The sequence below is a fragment of the Staurois parvus genome, unplaced genomic scaffold (genome assembly GCF_062004578.1).
Source record: "Staurois parvus isolate SC_StPar_1 unplaced genomic scaffold, SC_StPar_1.0 ptg000050l, whole genome shotgun sequence".
Classification (NCBI taxonomy): domain Eukaryota; kingdom Metazoa; phylum Chordata; class Amphibia; order Anura; family Ranidae; genus Staurois; species Staurois parvus.
The window spans coordinates 3,246,653-3,263,844 of record NW_028317846.1 but is presented as its reverse complement, the minus strand read 5'-3'; the positions used below and the strand labels follow the sequence as shown (position 1 = coordinate 3,263,844).

Here is a 17,192-nt window from a genome sequence, read left to right as displayed (position 1 = left end):
GGGAGCGGAGGCCAAAAAGAAAGACGTGTTTCACGCTAAAGACAGCGCTTATTCATTAGCCAGTGGACCCATGTACAAAGTTTTGGTTTTAAGCACCAGCAACAGCTGTTCCTCCAAATTAACACAGGGTCCACCTCCCGCTACACCAAACAGTAAAGACAGTTCTGCAACTAACAAATTTAACATCCCCAAAGTGCAATGCATAAAATCCAACGCACCAAGCCCAAGATATGTGCAAAAATTCCTGCGTCGCACAATGGATGACAAAAATAAAAATGAACCTCCCTAGCGGTCCGATTATGTCCATATTTCTGTGCTCAAAGCGGTACATTTTTCTGCATGGAAATATGTCGTTTTTTTATTGTAGGCCTGTAATTTTTAGGAATAACTCACTGAAATCTGTCCGAACAAGAGTCTAGTAAACATCCCGGGTATGTTTAAATTTGAAACACGAAATCATAAATTATAATTTAATAAATAATCAAAAAATAATAATATAATAATAATAAATTTAATTAAATAATATAATCAAATAAAAAACACTGAAATTTGAAATATATCGCCAAATTCGCACATCACTGAGCAAAGTCGCAAAATCTTTTTCAGTGTCTGATGACAAATTTCCCCACGAATCATTATTACTTAATTCTGCAAGTGGTTCTAATTTACTATCGCTGTTCTCTAGGTGGTCTAAAACCACTTTTGACCTAAAGGGACGCTTTTTGGACGCCATGGACATTTCTCAGTTTCCAGGCAGAAAGAACAGTAAAAATGCAGGCAGGGCACAGGACAAAGCACTATGGACAAAATGTATGTGAAAAGATTTGATACAGTAATGTTTTACTATGTGATTTTAGTGAATTTAGTGAATGTCACTTTTACAACTTTCAAATTTCCTGCCAGTTCCGTCCCCCGTACGTCCTGACGTCGCAGGGGACGGAACCCAGAAGACAGATGCCGGCATCCACCAGAGGACATTACAAGGGACACAGGAGGAGGGACATCGCGGGAGAGCAGGACAAGGTAACTGAAGAACAAATCCCAAGGCAGCGCTGCATGGTATTACCGAGTGTAACTCGGGGTTACCGCTTGTGGTACTGAAACTTTACCCCGAGCTACACTTAGGAATTCTGCCAGGGAGGTTAAAGCCGTAAAAAATGTATGGGAAGAAGAAACAAAAAATAACATACCAAGAAGAAAACACCACATCATGTATATTTTTAGGGCTGGCTTGCCAAATTTCTGATCTGGCAGTCTGCTCCTTGTTTTGGCCCAACTGGCTGTGTTGAATTGAGTTATGGTCAGTGATGTAGAATGTAGGGCCATGTCCAGGGGGTCCAGTAGTAGAGTATGTATGGCAGTGTTCAGAGGTCAATAGGATGTATTGCAGGGTACATAAGTTAGTTTCTAGGGCACTGTATGGGGGTTTTTAGCATGCAGAGTAGTTTACAGAGGTCAGTAGCTTGTGCGACATACAGGGGTCAGCAGATTATAAAAGTCAGCTGGGCAGAGGACAGTGCTCAACAGTGCAGTGATTCCCCCCCATGTGCAGAGCAGCAATATGGTGGTTACACTTTTCTTTTCTCTTCCAGAGCGCTAATCCCCGCTAGCCCTCCTCTCTGTCTCATGGACAAGGCACCGCAGTACACTTAGGGATGCCGCTTCCTTGCACCGCTCTGCTGCAGATGGGGGGAGGAGCGCTTCAGATGGAGGGTCAACAGGGCAGGAAAGCAATCTTCCCATCATCTGCCTGTGTTCGAAGGGTTGCCAGTCCCCACTCTAAAAGAAGCAAAACCTGAGACTGTTAGTAGTGGTGGCATCCTGTTACTTACGTTTTAGAGTAGAGTGTGTCTCGTGCCATTAAGAACCAATAGGTCTCTCTTTGCTTAGAAGTAATGCCAGTGGATTTTACAGAGGCCAGCGTTAGATTGACTACAAGTAGCCAAGGTTAGGGGCAAGTCAGTTTCAGACTCTTGGGAAAGCATGGTAGCATGTTTAGGTCTCTATGATCAGTGAAGGTGACCTCATGAACACTTTATCCAGAGAAAAGAGGCAGCAAAACAGCATATCGCAGCGGAGTGATGACTCATGAATCAGACTGGATGGCTGAAACATGTTGACCTATTTGTGGCTGTAATACTCTACAATAAATAAAACTCATCACATTGCTGGCATATGCTGTTGTGCTGGATCCTTTCTCTGGATAAAGTGTTCGTGATGTCTCAACAACCATTTTGCTAGAGCACCCACTTCAAAGTTGAACTGGATGTTGAGGAGAGGTAGTAGTATGGAATGCTTTGTTTTCAGTGAAAGTGACCAGCTGGAAAAACTGGGACATAAACCCCGGCATTATTGAGGGACAAACAAAAACCTACAGAAAAAAGTGAAGAGGAAGCTATGCACCACAGAGTAGGCAAGGGGTCCAATGAGAGGTCAGCAACAGACACCAGGACTCAAAACATCTCTACATTCAAGACTGCTGGGTCAAGCAAGCTGAAGTTGACCAAGCCTCACTGCAGTGGACAGCAACAAAAGGGAAGATATCTGTTCAATGTGGATCTGTAGCAGTAGCAATAGCAGCATCAGAAGGATGCTTCTTCTGTACTTTTTAGGCAGGAAAAAAGTGTAGAGTGTGCACGTGCATCACTCTACCAAGCAGATGTCAGTGCTCTGTTACAGCACATCAAAACCTTCTGCAGTCTGCCAGTGGGAAAAGAGTTTGGCGGCCAAGCCTAAAGACTAAAACTGGAGGGAGTTGTGCCCTGTATGAATTATCTACTAGAGTGAGACCTCAAACTTTATTTTAGCCACATGACTGCATTTTAAATCTTATAGGATTTGTTGGCTGCAAATAGCTCACTTTTTTTTGTCTTTTTAATATCTTGCTGTGTTACATTTTAACTGGTTCCCGCTGGGCCTATAGTCAAATGACGGCAGGGCAGGAGCTCTCCCCCATTCTGGTGGACATCATATGATGCCCTCCCAGGACTGTGCCGTACTTCGGCATAATCTTTCACCTGCTGTGTCCATTGGACACCCTGGAACACTCCATGTGAACACTGTGACCAATCACAGTAGATCCTATGGCAATTGTACACAATGGATAGCTTCCATTTATTGTGTACTTACTGTTGCTTGCTGTGATTGGTCTCAGTGATCAAATGGTACAGATATGGCCAATCACAGCCCATCTGTACCACGTGATTAGCTGTGGCCAGTCACAGCTAATGACAATACACACTCAATGATAATCACTGTTATACGCAATCATAGTATGTGAAATAAAACCCCAAAAAAAACAACCAGAGTAGTACAGTGTTATTATGGTAACAACTGCAATGCCCTGGTCATAGTATGTTACAAAAAAAAAGTAAAAAAGAAAGAAAATTAAAAAAAAAAATACATTTTTTTTTGCAAACGGTTACCAGTCAGTATTCCTGAGAAAACAAATAAAAGGCTAGTTTTGGACTCTAAACCAAACCTGCATAGAGCTGGGTCCCTGTGAATATCTGGTAAACCTAGACCAATATACCATAAAAATCTATTTTTATTGTACACAGTCAGTATTCCTGATCATCACCACACCAGGTATATGACAACACTGCACTTCTTCACAGGTGTCAGTATATATATATATATATATATATATATATATATATATATATATATATATATATATATAAAAAATATATAAATTTGTAATAAAAACTTTTTTTTTAAATGTCTTCATTTTCCAGAAAATTGCAACTTCAAAAAACTCACCAAGCCTCTTAATACCCTGACCCTTCTACTTTCTAATAATTGTCATCCAAGGGGGTATTTGTACTGTCCTGGCATTTTTGGGCCTCAAGAAATGAGATATGCCATCAGTACATCAGGATTGATCGATTTTCAAATATATATACACCATAGTTTGTGGACTCTAACTTTCACACAGACTAAATAATATACAGTACATTGATTTGGGTTATTTTTACCATATAGCAGAATACATTAGATATATACATTACATACAAACATACATTACATACAAGTCTATTAAGAAAGATTATTTGCAAACTGTTATAACAAAAAATGAAGGAAGACACTTAACCAAAAAATCAGCCTTTTTTCATTTATTTAGCAAGGGATAAAAGACCCATTGGTGATTAAATGCAACCAAAAGAAAGGGCTGTGTGAACAAAACGCTAAAAATATAATTTGGGTACAGTGTCATATGAGTAATTGTCATTCAAAGTGTGATAGCACTGAAAGCTTAAAATTGCCCTGGGCAGGAAGGCGCTTAAAGTGTCCGGTATTGAAGTGGTTACTACACTTTAAAAAAAAAAAAAAAAATAATACCTTTATCATATCTCCTCCCAGAATTTCTAGAACTCTCCCTCTGTAAGACATTGTGTCTGATCCTTTAATAAGACATCCTTCTCCTTTTTTCCAGTTGTATGGGGCCATTAATCCAAGACATTTAAACGAATTTTGAATGTCAAGCATAAGGATGCCAAGCTCTTTATCTAAAACAAAAAATTTCCACACAAATACATGGTAATCTTGCCCAAATACCATATATACAGTGATAAAACATTACTAATATAAGCCAGGAAAACATTTTTAGGCTAACCAGTTGATACATTAAGGGTACAACACAATCCAGGAAAGCCAGTTGTGCATACACACATTTAGAAGCCCTCCCTCATGCAAATGTTAACAAATCATGACGGTGCCAGTCTCTTTTTTCTCCTATACAATATTAAAGGCCAATAATAAATAGGAAGGAGCAGGGAGAAGCCATCTACATTACCAGATGTGTCAACTTTTGCATGCTATAGCTACTTATAATTAGAAAATGTATGTGCAAAGCATAATTTGTACCCAGTGATGAATACTCGCAACACATGAAGTCTCTAAGGCATATTTGCAGTCCCTGAGTATTTCATGTTGCATGTTTTCAGTCTCTGAAAGATTTCTGTAGCATTAGTCACTGAATGTTACGTGCAACACTTTGGTGATGTCATGGGCTGCATCTGAAGCCCCCTATATCAAGTAAGTTGAACACAAATGATGTACACTCTTTTTAAAGAGAATGTATAGTGGACATGTGCATATTTTATTTATTATGGTAGACTATAAAACATTACATTTGTTTTCCCATTTATAGGATAGGTAAACATGACATATTGGATATTATTATTCAGCCAGCAAAGAGAACTCAAGTCTACTTATCACATATTGGGCAACTATAGTTGTGCTGAAAGAAATCTCTTAACAGAACTGAAATGATTAATCATAACAAGGACACATCTCTTTCTAGACAGCTCAGCAGAATGCAATAATAAAAGCTTTGCTTGTTGTGCAAACTCTTTAGCTAACCTAAGAAAATCTTTTGTGAACCAAAATAAATAAATGAACTGGCCCTCAAGCTTTCTATAAGAAAAACTGACAGTTGTTTTCAAGATCCGTTTTATATAACCACACATCCTAACCCATCCATAACAAAGTGAATATTTCTAAATGGCAGTAAAAATGCTGAAGAAAGTATTCAGCAGCCTACAGGTAATAAAGACTTTAAAAAAAAAAAAAAAAAAAAAAAACTTTCTAGAGAAAAACCAACACACATACTGACAACTTTATTAGGTACACCCATTCAATTGCTTGGTAACACAAATTGCTAATCAGCCAATCATATGGCAGCAACTCAATGTACCTAATAACATGGCCAGTGAGTGTATATGGGTTGGACAAAAAATGGAAGCACTACATGATTGGCAGGTGTGAAAGTGACAACATGTTTTGCGTTCAAAACTCAAAGCATGTAACATTCTCTTGCTTCTGCCTTGATGATGAGACACCTAACAGGTGGGAAACTTCACTTTTGTCATTCACTGTGTACACTGCTGGTAATACAGAGTAGTGTCAGAGCTCACTGAGGTTCAAAGAGGGCAAATTGTTGATGCCCACTTATCTGGTGCCTCTGTGACTGAAGTTGCCAATTTCTTTGTCACAAGGTACAGTATCAGATTATAATGGCATATACAGTTTCTGGGAAAATGTCGCCTGATCAGCATAAGTTTGGTTGATATGGTCAATTGACAAACTTTTCCTGTAAAATTGTAAAAGCAGTGGTTTTTTTTCACTGATCTCTGTATTGGTGTCACTGAGGATATCAGTGACCCCAAGTCAGTTCCCCCCCAATGTCAGAATGTCCGCCGCAGTCCCGCAATAAGTCGCTGATCGCCGCCATAAGTCGCTGATTGCCGCCATTATTAGTATAAAAAAATAATAAATTCCAGAATCTATACCGCCATTTGTAGACACTAACTTTCACGTAAACCAATTCATTTATTAATTTACACGTATTGAGATTTTTTTTTTTTTAGCTAAAGCATGTCGCAGAATACATTTTGGCCTAAATTTATGAAGAAATTTGATTTTAAAAATTTTTTTACAGGACATGTTTTATAGCATAAAGTCCAAAATATTGTTTTTTTTTTCCTCAAAATTGTCGCCCCCCTTTTTTTTATAACGCAAAAAAATAACCGCACAGGCGATCAAATACCACCAAAAGAAAGCTCAATTTGTGGGGGAAAAAAAGGACATAAATTTAATTTGGGTGCAGCGCTGCATGACTGTGCAATTATCAGTTAAAGTAACACATAGCACCATAACACAAACCGATTAGGTAACAGTTTCCTGACTGCCCTATAGCAGAAATACTGCTAAAGGGCGGCACGGGTGCGCAATCATATATATATATATATATATATATATATATATATATATATATATATACATACAGTGGGGCAAAAAAGTATTTAGTCAGCCACCAATTGTGCAAGTTCTCCCACTTAAAAAGATGAGAGGCCTGTAATTGGCATCATAGGTAGACCTCAACTACGAGAGACAAAATGAGAAAAAAAATCCAGACAATCACATTGGCTGATTTGGAAAGAATTTATTTGCAAATTAGGGTGGAAATAAGTATTTGGTCACCTACAAACAAGCAAGATTTCTGGCTCTCACAGACCTGTAACTTCTTCTTTAACCACTTCCCGACCGGCCGTTGTATATAAACGGCCGGACGGTGGCACTGCAGGGTCGGGTGGCCGTCTATAAACGGCCTCCCCGCACCCTGCTTGTGCGCGCTCCCTGGGAGCGCGCAGCACCGCGATCCGGTGCCCGCTGTGTCCTCCGGACACAGTGAAACACCGATCGTCGGACGGGACCTCTGTACGAGGTCCCGATCATGTGATCACTGATTGGCCAATCAGTGATCACATGCAAAGTAGTAAGCAAGATGTCACTTCTGACATCATTGCTTACTATGTGTGAAATCTGTGAATGATCACAGAGGTCACATGGTACAAGGCTATTCACAAAAGCCTTGTACCATGTGACAAGCTATGACCAATCACAGCTCACTCAGTTCTTTTCAATGAGTGCAAGAATGCACACAGAGAGAAAGAGAAATGATTGCTTTTATATCCTATATGGGTGTAAAAGCAATCAGTGAAAAAAAAAAAAAAAATCATCACCCCCCACAAGTAGTACAGTGTCACCATGGTGACACTGTACTGCTAGGGTGACAGTATGTAAAAAAAAAAAAAATAAATAAAAAATAATATAAAAAAAAATAAAAATGTAAAAAAAAATGTTTAAAAATTATAATTTTTGCTTATAAACTAATTTGGATTTTTTTTTTTTACTAAAAAGATAACGGAATAAATTTTGGCTAAGATTTATGATGAAATATTATTTATTTGCAAAATTGTATAAAAAAAACACTTTTTTTCAAATTTTTTGGACATTTCATTTACATAGCAAAAAAAATACAAATCCCAGTGGTGAATAAATACCACCAAAATAAAGCTTTATCTATCTCAAAAAAATGGTAAAAAATTCATTTGGGTACAGTGTTGCATGACCGCGCAATTGTCATTCAAAGTGTGATAGCGCTAAAAGCTGAAAATTGCCCTGGTCAGGAAGGGGGTAAAAGTGTCCGGTCTGGAAGTGGTTAAGAGGCTCCTCTGTCCTGCACTCATTACCTGTATCAATGGCACCTGTTTGAACTTGTTATCAGTATAAAAGACACCTGTCCACAACCGCAAACAGTCACACTCCAAACTCCACTATGGTGAACAACAAAAAGCTGCCGAAGGACACCAGAAACAAAATTGTAGACCTGCACCAGGCTGGGAAGACTGAATCTGCAATAGGCAAGCAGCTTGATGTGAACAAATCAACTGTGGGAGCAATAATTAGAAAATGGAAGACATACAAGACCACTGATAATCTCCCTCGATCTGGGGCTCCACGCAAGATCTCACCCCGTGGGGTCAAAATAACAAGAACGGTGAGCAAAAATCTCAGGACCACACGGGGGGACCTAGTGAATGACCTGCAGAGAGCTGGGACCAACGTAACAAAGGCTACCATCAGTAACACACTACGCCGCCAGGGACTCAGATCCTGCAGTGCCAGACGTGTCCCCCTGCTTAAGCCAGTACATGTCCAGGCCCGTCTGAAGTTTGCTAGAGAGCATTTGGATGATCCAGAAGAGGATTGGGAGAATGTCATATGGTCAGATGAAACCAAAATAGAACAGTTTGGTAGAAACACAACTCGTCGTGTATGGAGGAGAGAGAATGCTGAGTTGCATCCAAAGAACACCATACCTACTGTGAAGCATGGGGGTGGCAACATCATGCTTTGGGGCTTTTTCTCCGCAAAGGGACCAGGACGACTGATCCATGTACAGGACAGAATGAAACGGGCCATGTATTGTGAGATTTTGAGTGCAAACTTCCTTCCATCAGCAAGGGCATTGAAGATGAAACGTGGCTGGGTCTTCCAACATGACAATGATCCCAAACATACCGCCCGGGCAACGAAGGAGTGGCTTCGTAAGAAGCATTTCAAGGTCCTGGAGTGGCCTAGCCAATCTCCAGATCTCAACCCCATAGAAAACCTTTGGAGGGAGTTGAAAGTCTGTGTTGCCCAGCGACAGCCCCAAAACATCACTGCTCCAGAGGAGATCTGCATGGAGGAATGGGCCAACCTTGTGAAGACTTACAGGAAACATTTAACCTCTGTCATTGCCAACAAAGGATATATAACAAAGTATTGAGGTGAACTTTTGATATTCACCAAATAATTATTTTCCACCATAATTTGCAAATAAATTCTTTCCAAATCAGCCAATGTGATTGTCTGGATTTTTTTTTCTCATCTTGTCTCTCATAGTTGAGGTCTACCTATGATGCCAATTACAGGCCTCTCTCATCTTTTTAAGTGGGAGAACTTGCACAATTGGTGGCTGACTAAATACTTTTTTGCCCCATTGTATATACACACACACACACACACACATGATTTGCACTCCAGTGGTTTTCATGCTCCTCCCAGAAAGCATCAGATTGCCTGTCAGTACACCAGTAATCAAATTTAACCCCTTGACTGCCAGGAACATGCTCATACACAATAAACCTCCATTGCTATTATAGTGTCTGAATGGATCAATATCTTTGATCAGATCAGCACTATACCAGCGTTCACATTAGTATAGTGTCCCCAAAAAAGCAGCGTTAGCGGGATCAGCCCCGGCACCTGCATTTAGCCCCTACGCCCCCTCCTCCCCCAGCAAGTGCAGTGTCAGTAGGTCACTGTCACTTGATACATTGCTCACAAAACCGCAATGTTCGCAGAATCAGGCCTGATCTCTGTTAGCACTTGTCGGTAAATTTTGATGACTCTCGTATGCAGCAGAAAGTCAGTACTAGTGCCGCGCTACCTTTTGGTGAACTGGCGAGCACCAGCGACCTAGTACATCTTGGTCTTTCACATACCTCATAGATTGTAAGCTCCCAGGATCAGGCCCTCCTAACCCTCTTGAATTGAACTGTATTGTTGCTGTATTGTCTCCCATTATATTGTAAAGTGCTGAGCAAACTGTTGGCGCTATATAAATCCTGTATAATAATACCAGCATTGCAGTATGACTTGGTGACGTGGCGAGTCCCATAAGCGTAGTACAAGCTGGTGCGATGGCAAGCACAAGTATTGTCCCGCAACCACCAAGAATTCGCACACAGGCCCATAGAGCCCCTAGTATCCTTCCGGATGTGCTTGCAAATCCCGATTGGCAGCCCACAATTCTGCAGCCCCCGTACTCCCCCCATTCACTGCCCAACCTGGAATTCAGAGGGAAAAAGCACAGTTAACTACTCCTTTTTATTTTTTGAAGCATTTTTTCACAGAAGATCTGTATGCATTGATTGTGGATCAAAGCAATTTATATGCAACACAATTTATCGCTGCCAACCCAAATTCAAACTTTGCAAGACCATTCGCATGGAAACCCATTACGGTTTCCAAATTTAAATTTTTTTTGGGCCTAACCCTCAGCATGGACATTACTAAAAAAAAAAAAATGAATTGCGGTTGTATTGGTACACAGACCCGATTCATCACACGCCTGTGTTCTTTGCGGTCATGGCCAGGCACAGATATGAGAGTATAATGCGTTTTATGCATTTCAATGACAATACACTCTGTCGTCCACAGGGTGACCCTGAATTTGACCGGCTCCACAAAATTCAGCCCCCCATAAATCACCTTAACCAAAAATTTGCAGATGCCTATATTCCCCAGCAAAACATCTGCATTGATGAGTCCCTCATTAATTTTTCTAGCCGCCTTGAATTCAAACAATTCGTTCCCAGCAAGTGTGCCAGATATGGGGTCAAGATGTGCAAGACCTGTGAGAGAGCAACAGGCTATATACATATAAGTTTTGGATTACGAGGGAAAAGTCACATTGAGCCCCCCAGATGCCCAGACTACATGAGGAGCAGTGGCATGATAGTTTGGGACTTGTTGTCATCCTTCTTCCATATGGGGGTATCACTTATACAAGGACAATTTTTATTCAAGCGTTCCACTATATAGACATTTGTACAATCTTGGAACTGACGCATGTGGTACAGTGTGACCTAATGTGTGCCCACCATTAGAAGTGGGTGGGTGCAGGGTTCTAATGGTGGGCATACCACACACTTTCTGGTAGAGATTTCTTCTCTTTTTCTCATTCAGCCCACGGGATAGGCTGCATTAAAAAAAAAAAAAAAAAAGAAAAAAAAAAGAACATAGCATATATACCAAACAAGGACCAGCAATGTACTGGTACATCACTGGACTTTGAATGGTTTTACCAGGATGATGCCAACAGCTGCAGGTATCATCCTGGTATCGTTTTTTTCAGCCGGTGATTGGCTTTCAAGAAAAGCAATCCTAGTGGCTAATTAGCTGCAGGATAGCTTTTACAAGCAGTGGGAGATGATGCCCCCCTCCCCCTATGCCTTCCACGGCCTTCTCGGGCAGTTCCGTGCCATCAGGGGAACCTGAGAATGCAGCCGGTGTTTTTGCCAGCTGACCATAGAGCTGATTGGAGACCACATTGGTGCCAATCATCTCTATAGCTTAAGAAATCGGAAGCTATGAGCATTTCATCACTTCAGTTTCGCAGGATATAAACAGTGCCATTTGTAAATTGGGAAAACATCTGCTCACACCGATCTTGGTTTGATTAGATAATGTAAGGGCAAAGGAGATATGTAGAGTCTGATAGACCCCAGATTTGTCAAAAAAGAATATATGACAATGCCCATTGAAGTTATAGGGGATATTTGATTCCCTGTGATAGCATTAAAAGTGATTTTTAAAAAAACGAAAGGGACAGTGTAAAACAAAAACAAAACAAAAATCGAAATAACTTAAAACAAACAAAAAAAACCCACCCTCGCGCGCCCCCCGGCACACACCTGTGTGCGCGAGCGCTGACCCTGTGCTGGTATGTAAACGGTGGTTGCACTATGCATGTGAGGTATCGCTGGGAACGTCAGATTAAGGGCAGTAATTCTCACACTAGACCTCCTCTGTAACTCTAAAATGGCAGCTTGTAAAGGCTTTTAAAACATTGCCTATGTATATTAAAAACTAATGCAGTTTGTCGCCATTGCATAGGGCATGCGCAGTTTTAAAGCATGTCATGTTTGGTATCTATTTACTCAGCATACCATCATCATTTATATTGTACTAAATAATTGGCCAATATATTGTGTTTTTGTGCATTAAATGTAAAAAAAAGTGTTTTTTTTTTAAATTGCGTTTGAAAAATTGAATACTATGTGACAAAAATTGCAGCACCCACCATTTTATTCACTAGGGTGTTTGCTTTAAAAAAATAGATGTTTGGGGGTTTAAGTTAATTTCCCAGCAAAAAATACGGATTTGTTTTCATTTGAACAATAAGTGTTACAAAAGGCTTGGTCTTCAGGTGGTTAGAAGAGTGAAGTGATATGTGGCCTAAACTTTGAAAAATGACAATTTTTTTTTTTTTGTTACACAAAATTGTCACTTAAATGATTTATTGCTCACACATGCCATGGGTATATGTGGAATTACTCCCCAAAATACATTCTGCTACTTCTCCAGAGTATGGGGGTAACACATGTGAGAGACGTTTTGGCAGTCTAGCCAAAATCTAATAAGCACCTTCAGGCTTTTAAAAGGGCTATATTTCCTCATTATACTTCCTGACTACCTATCACAGTTTCAGAGGCCCTGAAATACCAGGATAGAACCAACCCCCCCCAAATGACCCCTTTTTGGAAAGCAGACACCCCAAGGAATTTGATAAGAAGCATGGTGAGTATTTTGCAGATCTCACTTGTTGCTACAAGTTTTTGGAAAATAAAACAAAAACATTTTTTCTTTTCTATTTTTCTATTTCAAAATCTTGTGAGAAAACATTAAATCTGCAAAATACTCACCATGCCTCTTTTTAAATTCCTTGGGGTGTCTACTTTCCAAAAAGGGGTCATTGGGGGGGGGGGGGGGGGTTTTGAGCATTAAAAAGTAGCTCCCTCCCAAAAAAAAATGCAATACCCACCATTTTATTCTCGAGGGCCTCTGCTTAAAATATATGTTTGGGGGGTTCTAAGTCATTTTCTAGCGAAAAATACTGATTTTTAAATAGGAAAAAGACAGCTCTGACACTTTTTTTTTTTTTTTATAATCACTTGGCAAGTGCCCACCTGCTGTAGGCAAAGCCACGTACCTGTACGTTGCTGCCTGCTTCCAGGTATAGGGCGTGCACATGCGCACACATGCTGTGATTGTACACAGCGGGAGCCTACCAGAAAGTCCCGGCTAATGAACCACGGCCGGGACCTGCTGATCAGCTGTGTGCTATCACAGCCTACAGCTTTGTGTTGGTAAACCCAGAGCTCTGTACAGAGGGAGTGATCTGTCAGTTTCTGGGAGGAATGAAACATTACATATAGCTAGGCACATATTTAACCCCTTGATCGCCCTAGATGTAAACCCCTTCCCAGCCAGTGCTATTACTACAGAGACCGTGTATTATTATACAAGATTTATATAGCGCCAACAGTTTGCTCAGCGCTTTACTATATAATGTGTATGGTATCGCTGAACACTGTATTAATGTCACTGGTGATGTCAGTTCTCCCCAGCGTCAGAGTCAGATTGCCAGCCGCACTATTGCAGTCACGTTATAGGTCACTGATCGAAGCCATTAGTATTATAAAAAAATTCATATATATATATATATATATATATATATATATATATATATATAAAATCAATCATAGTTTGTAGGCGCTATAACTTGCACCCATGCATACTTTTACATTTTGGCCAAAATGTATGGTAGTGATATATCATAGAATATGGGTGGTCCATTGTTTCCTCAGGTACGGGAGGAGTTGGGAACTGAGTGACCTTGTTCTTGACTACTTTAAATAAAGAAGATCCCACAAGCACAAGTATTATCAGTAGAGCAGAATGTGAACATTTTTCAAGGTTTAAGGTTGTGCTTTAGTATAGAGCAGTGTGATGAAGACAGTAACGTGTACTCCACTGATAGTCATGTGGTGAGATGTGTTGAAACACATGCTGGATCAAGGGTTCCATGGTAGGCTCCCCGCTTAGACAGGAAATGAGAGCGTTCGCAGTCATGGTTAAGGTCAATGCCAGGCTTTTCATTGAAGTAGATGTAATGGACTGTGGCATTCCTTTCATCTTAATCTTGCAGTACACAGACAAAGTATTCATATACCCAGTGACGTTCTCAAGCAATGAATGAGAAGGGTGGGCAACAACTAGGGAAGAAGAACTTTGCCAACAAGCCCAACCATAACAAGGGTCAAAAAGAATCAACTGCAGAGTGCCGCTGCAAGAACCTTGTAGCTGAAAGCTGCAAAGTCAGAAGACTGAACACCCGGGCAGAATTAAAGTATGAACAGAGGACCTAGTGACAACCTTACACAGCTGGGCTAAAGAGGCCTGGTGCCAAAATGACAAGGAAACTCCCGCTAATCTGGTGGAATGGGTGCATAAAAACGCAGGAGGAGATTTGTCCTTGAGTGTGTAAGCTCTGCTTCCAAGTCCACCATCACAAGATGGATATAAAATCTGAACACTGTCCCATGCGAGGTCCTGAGGACAGGACAATTAAGGAATCCTGTCTGATTGAGGCTTTGAATGAAGACCTATGGATCAGACTAGTAGTGCAATTTCTTGCTTTCAGCAAGATGAGAATAACAAAGAGACTCCCCTATGTTTTTAAGACCTGGGCTTCAATAGACATGCCATTAAAGCCAAAGATTGAGAAGCAAAATTGAAGAGAGGGCTTAGAAACAGCAGATCAGGCCTGTTGGGAAGAATCCAGGCGCAGAAGTCTGAGTATGTCTGTGTACAAGTTCTTCTGATGACGTCCTTTTGGACAAAACACTTTGGGCAGGGCTACACACACTGATTATACATGCTGTGTGCTTGATTGGGGAGACAGCATTTTATAGTAAAGTAGTTCATTTGTTTGCTTTTATAGACATCATAGGGTATACCAGCATGGACACTGTTTTGGTTCGTTCATGTATAGAGAAGGTTTTAGAGTGTTTTCTTTTCTTTTCAAATCTTTTTTATTGAAAATTTGAAACAGTTAAAACAGCCAAGGATTCAGAGTAGAAAATAGGTACAGCTTTTTCATACCACCACGTCTCAGTACCATCTTAAGGTTGCAATATCAAACATAAGTTGGCCTATCGGCCATGAAAAATATATATTAACTATATAAAGCAGAAGAAAGATTGTTTCCAAACAGAATAGTTACAAATCAGGCATACTGAATTGGCATAGTGCACTGTCTGCAATCACAATTATCCCGGAAAGACGGGCCGAACCTCCAGGTAGTTAAAACATAATGAAAAAAAAAAGGAGAGAGAAAATACATAAGAAAAAAAAAAAAAAAAACCAGGAGGAGAAAAGAAAGGAAAACATTAAGGATAAGAAAAGGGCAGAGCATGCATTTCAAATCCTGAAACCACATCAATCTCAAATCTATATATGCATAATGTGTGACATAATTCTTTCCAGCGGGACCATTTCAATTCAAATTTCTCCATATTCTGATGAGAAAGTGCCAAGGCCCGCTCACAGATATAATGTGACTGAACCCTTTGAATCACTTCCAATATGGAAGGAATTTTTGGTGGCCTCCACACAGTTGTTATGGTCAATCTAGCAGCAATAAGTATATGACCGATTATCGTTCTATATTTACCAGGGAAAAGATTTAAGGTAATATTAAGTAATTCCAGGTGCAGTGCCGGGCTAGTCTTTGTTCCTGATACCCGTGAAATAAGTGCAATAACTCCTTGCCAAAAGTTCTGCAGGCAAGAACATTTCCACAAGATATTAAGTATATTCCCTTCTCCACCACAATTCCTCCAACACAAGGATGACACAGCAGGGTACATTTTAGATAATTTGTATGGGGTAAGGCAGCTGTGGTACAATATTTTCAAAGAACAGTCCCAATGATTGGTACATTTGGTAATACTAAAATTATTACTTAAGGTAGCCTCTAACTTATCTCGGATGAAGGATCTTTGTAGATCCCTCTCCCATCTGCCCACGCAACCTAAAGTAGAGCAATCAGTATCATAGTGCAAGAACTATTAAAACCAAGAGATACCTTTTTTAATTCTAACAGGATTAGATAAAGTAAACCATAGTTTAGAATTTCTCTCAAACCATGCCTGCAAATTAGCTCTGTGAAATCCTCTTACATGCAAGAAAGGGTATAGGCCTTTACTCGGGATAGGTTTTCCTATTCTGGCAAAGGTACTGTAGCCAAGATCCTTTAAAGGTTTGGTATTAAGATTTGGGATAAAATGCTCATAAGCCGATAGTGGGATATTAATTTGAAGTTTAGGAGAGGAATTAGATCTTTTATTTAGACCTATTATCCAAGCTTCCAATGTAGCGGTAATAGATGGGAGAAATGTAGTTAAAAGTTTCGATGTAACAGATCTAGCCAATAGAAGTGCCCGTAAGTCTCTATTGGGAACCACATTCTGCTCTATTTGTACCCATAGCTTGTCTGATGGGACAAACTACTCCGGGAGTTGATCTAAAATTGTTGCATAGTAGTAAGTAGAAAGTAATGGAAGACCAATTCCTCCTTTAGATATGTTTAGTAAGGGACAGAAATGGGATCCGCATTTTTTTCACTTTCCAGATGAATCTTTTTAGGGCCATCTCCAGCTTATGAAAATAGGCCTGAGGAATAAGAATCGGGATTGTTCTGAAATAATATATTTTAGGAAATATTAACATCTTAAAAGCCGCTATTCTACCTATCCATGAAGTTTCAAATTTGTTGAGCTGCTGCAGCTCCGTTATAGTGGACTGGTACAATTGCTGAAAATTATTTTTAAATGTATTAGAGGATGGAGCTGATATACAAATACCTAGGTAGTCCAATTTTTTTATGGGTCCAATCATAGGGAAATTTGTCTTTGAGATAGTTCAGGGGCCCCTTCGCTATAGCCATTGGAAAAGCACAGGATTTTGTAATATTAAGTTTATAGTACGAAACTTCGCTAAAAGACTGCAAGGAAGCTGAAATTTCTGTAAGGGAGTTCACTGGATCAGTAACAGTAAGTATAACATCGTTCGCAAACAGTCCAATTTTATGGGATGTAGACGCTACTTGAATGCCAGAGATCCGTGGATTATTTCTAATTGCAGCCGCTAGAAGTTTCATCACCAATGAAAAAATCATGGGCGAAAGGGGGCATCCCTGTCTTGTGCCATTAGTGATACTAAAAGGGTCC

General features: G+C 40.0%; 1 protein-coding gene across 1 annotated transcript in view; it reads right to left on the bottom strand.

Moving 5' to 3' along the window:
- The window catches only part of RNF17 (ring finger protein 17), a 458,697-nt gene that overhangs the window by 139,156 nt on the left and 302,349 nt on the right, over positions 1-17,192 (bottom strand). The window contains exon 27 of the mRNA XM_089666019.1: positions 4,342-4,508. Within this exon, the coding sequence (XP_089522145.1) occupies positions 4,342-4,508 (167 nt within the window). The remainder of the gene's footprint in view (positions 1-4,341; positions 4,509-17,192) is intronic.